The sequence below is a fragment of the Zonotrichia leucophrys genome, chromosome 3 (assembly GCF_028769735.1).
Source record: "Zonotrichia leucophrys gambelii isolate GWCS_2022_RI chromosome 3, RI_Zleu_2.0, whole genome shotgun sequence".
Classification (NCBI taxonomy): domain Eukaryota; kingdom Metazoa; phylum Chordata; class Aves; order Passeriformes; family Passerellidae; genus Zonotrichia; species Zonotrichia leucophrys.
In genome coordinates this window covers 7,860,721-7,871,709 of record NC_088172.1, presented here as the reverse complement: position 1 = coordinate 7,871,709, position 10,989 = coordinate 7,860,721, and the positions used below count along the sequence as shown (strand labels likewise).

General features: G+C 39.7%; 1 protein-coding gene across 1 annotated transcript in view; it reads left to right on the top strand.

Annotated features, from left to right (window-relative positions):
• Positions 1-1,328: 1,328 nt before the first annotated feature.
• LGSN (lengsin, lens protein with glutamine synthetase domain) overlaps positions 1,329-10,989 on the top strand; it is a 60,934-nt gene continuing 51,273 nt past the window's right edge. Inside the window, exon 1 of the mRNA XM_064710091.1 lies at positions 1,329-1,442. Coding sequence (XP_064566161.1) covers positions 1,329-1,442 — 114 coding nt within the window. The remainder of the gene's footprint in view (positions 1,443-10,989) is intronic.

Here is a 10,989-nt window from a genome sequence, read left to right as displayed (position 1 = left end):
ATCCTCCTCTGCACTCAGGGTGTCACACTTAAGAGCACTGAGTTAGTAGCCTGAATACAGCTTTAATATCTCAGAGGGGATGCAGATAAAAGGCATCAGCAGAAGTGTGTCATTCTTAGACACACTGTGTGAATTAGAATGGCCCTGTACCTCAGAGGTTATGCTATTCAACTCTCAGGCATCTATTGTGGTTTACCTGATCCAGTAGTCCCTAGGCAAAGAACCTGTTTAGAGGAAGATGTTTCAGGTGAGGTATCAGCATCTGAAAGACACCAATGTGCAGTTATATCTTGCTGTATTTACTTTCTACTCAGGATGTAAGATTACATTTATCAGAATGCATCTATTAGCAGTTTATTGAAATATTTGATGTGGACCTGCTTTGCCAGTGAAGTATTTAATGATTTCATGTCTAATAAGCTCTGACATTTCCAACAGGTTGTGATTGCAAAAAACTCAGTGTTAAAACCTAACAGTAAAAAAATGGGAGGCAAGATGGTTGCCTTACTCCTTTGCTTAGGGACTGGTTTCAAAGAGTTTCATAAGCAAATATGGCAAAAAATGGCAAAGACAATAAAGTGTAGCCAAAGTACAAGCAGAAACACCTCCATGGTATATACAAGATTAAATGGTTTATTTATGTACCTCTCAAGGCATAGAAGACACAGCAGGATAAAAATATAAAACTGATGAATAACCTTATTTCAGACCAATGGGGAAGGTTCAAGACAGATGTTTCATGGAAAGTGATGTCTTCATATTCTTAGATAGAATAAGAAATAGGATTGAAATATATTATTGCCTATTTTATAGATGTATCAGCCTACTAAAAATTTGCATAGCAAAATTAACACCTTTTGCAGATGCACTTCAGTTCTATGTAACAAGTAATAGCAAAACTAGAAAAACCAACTGAATCAAGAAAATGTGTTCAAAACATTAAGTGGTATGCTGGTCTTGCAACTTTGTGCAAAGTAAGCAGTTGTCTCCTGAGAGGGCAGAAATGGATAGCTGGAGTGAAAGCCTTTTACAATAGTTCAGCTAAATAAATCCACTATTTCGAGTACAGAAGTGTTAAGTGGCATTTGAGTCAATCTAAACCTCAGAAATCTATCAACGTGCAAACACTACAAATGAAAACATTATTTTCTCTCATTTATTTGTTTGCTTTGTTGTGAGAAAGCTGTAATTTTAAAAGATTTAATTTGTAGTCTGTCTGATTGTGTAGCAGGCTATTGAATTTAAGTATCATTAGCTTAGAATGTGCCCTGTGGAATGGGTGAATACAGTCATTTATAGACAATTAGCTGCTTGCTGCTGTCTTTCAAATGCTGATCACCATGAAATCTAACCCCCACACCATGTCTGTGCAAGCAGTTCCTGCCATCCTCCCACTGCTGCCTATTCTTCTGGACCTCACATTTCATAGCCCCATTTCAGCAGTAAATAAAAATTTGACATTGATGCCAAACTTAGAGTGATCTGGTGCCTGAATTACAACAATGCTGTGCAGTAAGCACAAAGTGGCAGAAAGAATCCCAGTCATGTCTCAGACTATCTGGAATTTAACAAGTGTCAAGAGATTGTCTCTTCCCAATATATTTAGCAACAAAATCTTGCTAAGCTATTATTAAACAGCCTTGTTTGGCCTAATCTCATGGAATCTTGTAGGTATGGATTTGTCAGTGTTGAAATCATCTAAATTTGATCTATCTAAAATCCCTTCTGTGTCTGTATCTGGTTTATCATCGGTGACATCTGAACAGCTAATAATGGTTTCTACAGAGCAAAATACACCTCAGAATCCACACGTCCTGCAATCTGCCTGTCTTCCAAGCAAGGCTATTTAACAACATTGAAGAAAAACAGTTGTATTCCAAAAAATGATTATTACCATACTTTCTCACAATAGCCAAGGAGAAAGCACAGTAATGGAAACCATGCAGAAAAATAAAAAGGAGTTACGCAGTGTGGAAAAAATAAATTGTTGATTATTAGCAAGAAATCTCAGTAGTACTGTCTTTTCTGAACTAATTATGTGGCCTCACCTTGAGTACTGTGTGCAGTTTTGGTTGCTGCAATATAAGAAAATTGTTAAACTATTAGAGAGCATCCAAAGGTGGTGACCACTGACAGGACCCAAGGGAATGGCCTGATGTTGTGTCAGGAAAGATTTAAGTCAGATCCTAGGAAAAGGTTCTTCACCCAGGGGTGGTTGGGCACTGGAACAGCTCCCCAGGGCCATGGTCACAGCATCAGCCTGACAGAGCTCAAGAAGTGTTTGGACAGTGCTCTGAGGCACAAGGTGTGAGTCTTGGGGATGGTGCTCTGCAGGCCAGGAGTTGGACTCAATGATCCTTGTGGGTCTCTTCTATCTCATATTCTGTGATTCTATGATTGGTTTTCAATAGTTTCTAAGTCCTTCACTATGTTTAGGAGGCATCCAATAAACTAAGCATTAGTAATAAAAATGTGAAAGAATCTCTGCTTCTTTTTCCTTTTCTTGCCTACCCTATCACCTTCCCTTAGCTATTCAACAGTACAATGTCTTCTTGTCTATTAGGAAATCACATACTAAAAGAATAGGCAAAACTCCAGTTCAGCCTCATCACTCAAAGGAATGAAGTCTACTAACATGGGCTCCATTCATATTCCCTCCACTAATACCTATCTTGTCCCTTGCTATGCTTGAGATTGGAGCTCCTCCTTTCAGACCATTTCAGGAATGGTCTGAAATTTTCATTCCTTACACTACATAAAATTAGACAAGGGCCCCAGGTCTGAAAACCAGTTAGGTGCAGGGAATAATCCTGAATAATATCAATAATCTTCTGTTACATTACTGAGGGTTTACAGAAGCTCATCCTAAAATCTTGCATACAAGATTTCCAGTGCCAACCTTGTGATGTACCCCAATCCATACCCAGGCACCCACAACATCCTATAGCAATGAGTATTACAGTTTTATTATGTGTTGCATGAAAAGATACTTCCTTTTGCTCTGAACCAGAGTCCTGGTAATTTCATTATGTTCCACCTTGTCTTCATGTTATGGGAAACAATAAAGAGCTATTTCCTATTCACCCTCTCTATGCCTTTAAGAGTTTCTGTATGCTTCTCTCTAATTTCATAATTTTTTTCCTTCATAATTATCTGAAATTTCCCCATTTTTCCCCATAAATCTTAGTTTATTTAATTCAAATACAATTCCAATTATATTTACTTTCTGATTTTACTGTGTCTCTTAGTGGTACGATCACAGAACCTTTTTTCCATTTGATTCTTCACTGGTTTCGTAATAGTTCTTGATATTCTATTTTTTGCTTTGATCATTTTTTAACATTGAAAATATGTTTTCAGAAAACTTTAGACAAGATCTACATCCAGGATCACTTTCCTCATGGTCATTTGAATTCTAGTATTTATAAATTTAAGTTTGTGGCCTTATGGTTTGTTCTCCTTCACAATGGTAGATATGGATTTGCTTTCATGAATGATGAATTTTATTTGCCCCTCTATCATGTATATATGGGAGCATATAAGACCATTCTGAAACTTGTCCTTGTTATTTCCAGTGCTGATTCTTGTAATTTTGCTGCATTTGGAGATTTTTTCCTCTCTTTTTTCTTTTTAACCAGATCATTTAACAATATATTTAATATCATATGTCTAAACACAGATACATGAGGGGCTCTTATGGCACCTTCCTTCTCTATGAAAAATCTGCCATTTCTTTCTAGTATTAGTTGATTGTTCTTTGACTAGTTACCATGAGAGGAATTTCCTTCTTCCTCTCTTGACACTGAACTTTTTTAAAAGAGCTCTTGTGACAGAATCTTTTGAAAAGCTTCTTGAAAAATCTAAATTGGTTGAGAAGATTAAATACTGATTCATTGAGATAATTATTGTTCATGATAATAGAAATAATTTGTAGTTCTAGATTGGGGGTAGAATTCATCTATGCTTAGACTTTTCAAAAGTCCTGACTTGAAACCAGCCAGACTCTAATCTGTCATGGAGAAAAACTTAAGGAAGTAGCAGAAAGTTGGTTTTTGAGTATCTCTAAATAATGTATTCAGCTGATTGCCTGTCTATGATTCAGTGGGCTAAGCAACCCTGTAGGTGATTAACATGGGAAGATGAAAGATGGGAAATGTTTTTTTTTTAATCATTACTCAGATAGGAAATGTCTAGAGATTTACAGCAACTACCAATTTTGAGGACTTGGATATCACTGTACCCAGAGATAAATGTCAGTATGTGCATCACTGCAACTGTCTTGATTGTTAACAGAAGTTTCCTGAGATTGGTCAGCTTCATAGAAAGCTACCCTAAAAAAGGGCTCTTCAAACCTATGGGAAGCTAGGCTGATTGAGATTCTGATTAACCTCTTCCATTTTCTTGGGCACCAGAAGTACCCTTTCTGCATTTTATATTCTTGGCTCCACAAGATACTGTGTTTACCCAACAGGGATACTTTTTATTCCTGTAGGCCTCTCTTGATCTCCTTTGTTGCTCTTTACCTTATGGGGTGGACATACTGGTGCACATTGATAAAAGCAGCCCATTTGGGATCATGGGATAACAGACAAGGAGAGATGACACAAAATGTGAATGCATGTTTTCTGCACATTAACTGCAGGAAATAGGTACCAAGTGTGTCTTGGCCTCACTGTGCAAAACCAGCATGCTTGATTCACACCAGGAAAAAAATTTGGAGACCTGTAAGTATTCACATACATTGTTCTCTCAGAAAAGCATCCAGAATTCCAGAAGTTTTTACAGTGGAATATTTTCTAACCCAGTTACATGCACAAGCACCTCAGCAGTCAGTCTGCAATAATTTGAATCTAAAACTGAGTAACTTCTGCCCTTGTACTTGTTACTGATATTTTTGGAGTATACAAGCTGACTTTAGGGATACTGGTTTCTAAAATATCATCTGACATCCATGACTGTGCTGGACTCTGTAGAGCTATGCATTTGACTTCCTTATGTTTATTTCTGGGATCAGTAAATCCCAGGATTTTACTACACCTTATCCTCCTCCTGCCAAAAGTAACTATAATAGAGCCTAAGGTATCAAAGAGTCCAAAAGCCTTAATTTGCCTGGAATTTTCCTCCTGCTGTGAGAAGCAGCTCTGTAAGCTCCCTGCCCCTCAGTCACGTACAGATGTTATGGACAGATGAGACCCACTTAGCTTGTGGATGATTTGTGGGAATAAGGCCAGCACATATAGGAGCACAAGAACAGAAAGTCAGTAAAGATCCCAACAAAAATAGTCAGAATTTTTCCATTTCAGATTTCAGGGAATGTATCATTAAATATTTTATTCATATTCTTTATAATAATTGTTGTATTTTCAGTTATTGTAGGGGTGATGCTATACTATGTCTAAAAGTTGTGCAAATTCCAGGGAAGGATAATTCCTATCTGCTCTGATGCAGTCTGCTTTCATCCCACTGTGGATAGTGATATGAGCAACAAATTATTCTGCTCATTCCTTTTCTGGAAATAAAGCATTTGGAGAATGAAGACCCTTTCACTGGGTTGTGAAGACTGAAGACAATAGAGATCTTGACCCCACAAGTAATAATTAGGTTGTGCACTGGCAGAAGAGTGACCTGAATTTTGAAGTGCTTCTGTGATGAATGTTGATCCTGGAGCATCATAGCTAATATATGTCAAACATGTATTATATCTTAATAATATTTTAATATATTATGTTTTCCTCTGGAAAAGTATCAGTGCTTAGAGCTCTGCTTGCTCTCTTGTTTGCCCAGAAGAGTGTCTATGCCTACTTTGTCATATTCCCTCATGCATTTGTGTTTTGTGTCCAGATCACTATGTTCTTGTGTGTACAATGACAACTACAGCAAGAATGATGGCAAGTACTCCTTTTATCAAGTTAGTCAATTGGTTGCTTCTCAAGGTACAATCCAAAATTATTTGGGCTTGAATTTCCTCAAGCGATGGATGATGCTGAGGTTGCACCTCCACCTTGCTAAAAGAAATGTGGCATCAAAGTGATGTTCATGCATAAAATGTAAAGGATAGATTTGTGTCCTCAGTTTTCATTTGTTTTGAATATAAGCCTCACTGCCTAGGTTTTTTAAAATGTGGCTTTAAAAACAAGCCATCCGTGGGTAAGTCTTAGCTTTTGATCTCTGGGGAGAGATGAACTTAGCTACTGGTTTAAGAAAGGAATCAAATCTCCAAAACAGAGATCAGACTGCCTTTTATTTTTTAAAAAAGTGGTTCCTTTTGACTGACTTTAGAAAATTTCTTTTTAGCATACTTTGGGGTTGGGAGTGATTTCATTTTCTCTAGTTCTACCTTTTTCTAGAGGCTATTTACAAATTAAGGGTATCTAGCAGACCAGATATTTACTGTGGTGATCAGATTATTTAGGCAGGACACTTATGTTTATCTTCTGTAAATGCTAAAGGTTCATAACTAATATAAATTTCCTCCCCCAGATTTGCAGATGCGTAGAATTTGAGAGTATCTCAGAGATATTTGTGTTCCCATTTCATCTCAGAAGAGAGGAGTATCTCCTGTAAAATTCACATTCCTCGGCTGCTTCTCTTCAAAAGTAGCAGACCTGTACACATTTTCCATTACTGCAAAACACTACCTTAGCCAGTCAGCAGTGGGGACATTGAGTAATGCCAGGTCAGATCCTAGGGCAATTAAGAACAATTTTGTGTTTTAAATGCAGTACCAGGAATTCTTATTACTGGAAATTTTTTGATGGAAAAGAAATAAAACAAAAAAGAAAAAAAAAAGAAAAAGAAAAAAAAAAGAAAACGAAAAAAAGGAAAAAAAAAGAAATAAAAAGAAATAATTGTGCAAGTTGAATTTTATGCTGAACAGAAACAGTGTTCCAGAAATATCACTGGAAATAAACATCCAGAGGAGGTGACAACTAGGTATAATTCTCAACTGAAGATCAAACCAAAATGATTCATTTTGCTGCCTTTTGTTAACATACAATTTTACTTCCTTTGTCTTTTCTCTTCCATTTTCCCCCACAACTTACTGTATTTAATATACTTTGTTTATTAGAGTGCCTTGTGGTATGTTTAAAGAACATCTCCTGAGGTAAAAAATTGCTTTCTATTTTATACTTGCACAACACCAGCAGCATGGACCTTAACTGAAACATCTATAAGGGATAGATAATAATAGTTTAATACATGGCAAGATAAGAAATCATGTCCAGTGTTGATAGATCTAGTACTAAGATAGAGAATAGTCATTTAAAAGTTTTTCAAGATAGATGAAATGTAATATCGGATAAAACTTTCTACTGTCAAACTTGTAAGATGTTTTTGATAACACTGATACTGGTATCGCCCTGGGATTGAATGATTTTACTTGTAGGAAAACTGCAATAGAAAAGACTTGTAATAAGTGTTGCTGCTGCTTCATGGTGAGACATGTCAGGGCATGAATTGACTTTAATGACCCTGATGAGCCTTCCCTGGGACCCTCACCCTTCCGCCAGGGACCCCTGCCCTTTATTTCTCCTGGGCCTGAGGTGTGGAGCAGGTATGCCTGTCTCCTGGATGGACCTTAGACCTCTCCTGTAGGGGGCTGGTGTCCTGGATGGACCCTGATGCTCCTGGCTGAGCACTGGGTGGCCCCTGGGCCTGGTCCATCCCATGCTGTGGCTGTTGAGGTCCCTGCTCCCACGGGGCTGTGTCTATTCATGGGGCACTCCCTGTGCTGGGGCCATCCCGGGCTGTTGAGGTCCCTGCTCCCTGGGGCTGTGTCTATTCATGGGGCACTCCCTGTGCTGGGGCCATCCCGGGCTGTTGAGGTTCCTTGCTCCAATGGGGCTGTGTCTATTCATGGGGCGCTCCCTGTGCTGGGGCCATCCCGGGCTGTTGAGGTCCCTGCTCCCTGGGGCTGTGTCTATTCATGGGGCACTCCCTGTGCTGGGACCATCCTGGGCTGTTGAGGTCCCTGCTCCCTGGGGCTGTGTCTATTCATGGGGTGCTCCCTGTGCTGGGGCCATCCCGGGCTGTTGAGGTTCCTTGCTCCAATGGGGCTGTGTCTATTCATGGGGCGCTCCCTGTGCTGGGGCCATCCCGGGCTCCCGACTGACCTCTGTGCATTGGCTGTGTCCCAGTGCATCTGAACACAGGTTTCATGTCTCTTTGTAGCTGGAACTGGTAATTTCAAGGGCAAATTTTTGCCAGAATTGAAAAAAAAAAAGACAAAATATAAAGTAGCCCTGCAGAGATTATAGTCTTTTCATAGTTAAAAAACCCAAAAACCCAAGAGTGGGTGTGTTTTATTCACAGAATGCTTAAATGCCACTTTTTATTGACTAATTCCTTGCTTTGCATAATCTAATACTGTCATGTGGAAACATTGGATAAAAAAAAAAAAGATATGTCCACATGAAAGGAAAAAAAGTAGTAGAAAAGTGTAACAAAATGAGTCAAGCAGTGTTCTGCAGAGCTCGGTGTATGCTGTCCAGGGATGTGGCTATGGCAGAAGCATTTATAAAAGCAGTTTAATATCCAGGTCTGGATGATGAGGAAAGCTGCTCTAAAGTAACTTCTTTGACCACCAGAAACAGTGGTGTTTCTTCAGCACTGTTTTGCTTTTCTCTAATCCGTTTCTGTGTCAGTAACTCTGGTGCTTTGTTCTGCCATAAACCCTGGAGTGCACTGTGCCTGATGGGGTCATGTGTGTGCAGGTGATTTAGAACATGATACCCCAACTTTGCACCACCATTTAAATCCTGGAAGGAAAGTTCCTTGTACCATATACTGTCACAGCCCATTAATATGACCACATGTGGTCCCATTTGCTTTAATAAACCAAGAAAAAAATATTTAGAGAACTTTCAGGTATGGGAGACGATTGTTTAGCAAAAAAAAAAGTTTTCTTTCCTGACCTCAGGAAGGTACTCAAAACACATTCCAGTACAAATCTTTTGCCTGCAGAAAGCTCAAACTCTTTGGATGAGGAACTTAAATTACGTGAAAGGCATCAATCAGGTTGTGGGAAAATGTCTCTTCTGAACCTGTCTCAGCTGAAGCCATTAATGGCCCCAAATGTGCTATTTAATTCTCTATGACTTGGCTGCCAAAACACTTGTGGATTCAATTTCTAATCTAATTTCAAACAAGACTGACAAAATAGTCCATGACAGAGGTGATACCAGCCCTAACACCTTTGCCTGAAGTCAACTGGGGATTGCTCACAGGTTTCACCGACAGCCTCCTACAGACTGACAGACGACCAGCCTGGGACTGGCAATGTTTTCAACCATCTAACAAGAAATCACTACTGTCTAATTTGTTAAATTTGTAATGCTGCCTTTTCACTGTCATGTACTTTGTGACCTAAACTTCAATCTGTATGCTTGAGATGTGGTATAATATAGTGGAATACAAATGTACTTTCCTGTAATCCCCAGCAAATTAGGTGGTGATGAGTATTCAGATTGTCACTAAGAGCACTTCTGAATTTACAGCTTAACAGATGTGTCAAGCAGAAAAATAAGCGACATCAAAGTAGAACATTAAACAACAGTTATCTTGCAATTTGATTTAAATAAATTTTAACTGCCAATTGCTCATCCTCCAGATTTCTCAGTATCCTATTTTTCTGGTGAAATGTATGAACTTGACTCCTAATTTAAGATGGCTAGTTGGGGAATGATTATTTTTACCTCCTTTTACCTTATGTGTATATAAATACTTTATACATACAAATACATATCAGATGCTTTTACATACAAAACTAGAATATTCACTTGTCTTTATTGTGTTCCACTTCTGTGTATAAAGAATAAAATATCAGGACAGATTCAAAATCGTCCATACCAATAAAGAATTGTTTCACCAATGAAAATTTAATCTGATTTATCACCTGCAGAAGGATTTGGATAGACTGGGTTGATGTACCAAGAAGAACAGTATGAGGTGCAATACAAGTTGTGGGTGCTGCACTTGTGTCAAAACAACCCCAGGCATCACTACAGGCTGGGGGCAGAGTGTTTGGAAAGCTGTCCAGCAGAAAAGCCCTGGGGTGCTGATAGCAGAGGCTGAACATGAGCCAGTGTGTGCCCAGGTGGCCAAAAAGGCCAATGGCGTCCTGGCCTGTATCAGTAACAGAGTGGACAGCAGGTCCAGAGAAGAGACTGTCCCTCTGTTCTTGGCACCAGCGCTGGTGAGGTCACACTCACAAGTCCAGTTCTGGGCCTCTCACTGGAAGAAAGACAGAGGGGTTGGAGCGAGCCCAGAGAAAAGCAAAGGAGCACAGGTCCTGTGAGAAGCTGCTGAGGGAGCTGGGGTTGTTTAGCCTGGAGGAGAGGAGGCTTGGGGGAGGCCTTTCTGTTCTCTACAACTGCCTGAAAGGAGGTTGTAGCCAGGTAGGAGTCAGCCTCTTCTCCCAGGCAGCCAGCAATAGGACAAGAGAAAATGGACACAAGCTCTGCCAGGGAAATTCAGGCTGGCCATCAGGAAAAATTTCTTCATTGAGGTTGTCTTAGGTTACAATGTAAGATGTACCCAAAGGTAAGTATTCTATCACCATCTTCATAAGCTGTTAAAACCAAATGGAGCATTGTAGGACAGTCTGTGGGAGTGTCTGTAGGAGAGACGGGGGTCATGCACGGTCGGGACGGACAGAGATGAGAGATCTCTGCAGCCAAGTTGTGAAACTATCGGTTTATTACAAAGGGCGTGGGTGCAGGGCCCTGTTGCGAGCTGCCAGCCGCAGCTTGGAGCAGGGCCGAGAGAAGAGAGGCTTAAAGTGTAAGAGAGTCAACGGCAAAGGTTTAAGAGTGGAGAGCATGTAGAAAGGAGGGGGTGAAGAAGTGCAGAGGAGAAGACGAAAAGAGAAGAGAAGAGAAGAGAAGAGAAGAGAAGAGAAGAGAAGAGAAGAGAAGAGAAGAGAAGAGAAGAGAAGAGAAGAGAAGAGAAGAGAAGAGAAGAGAAGAGAAGAGAAGAGAAGAGAAGAGG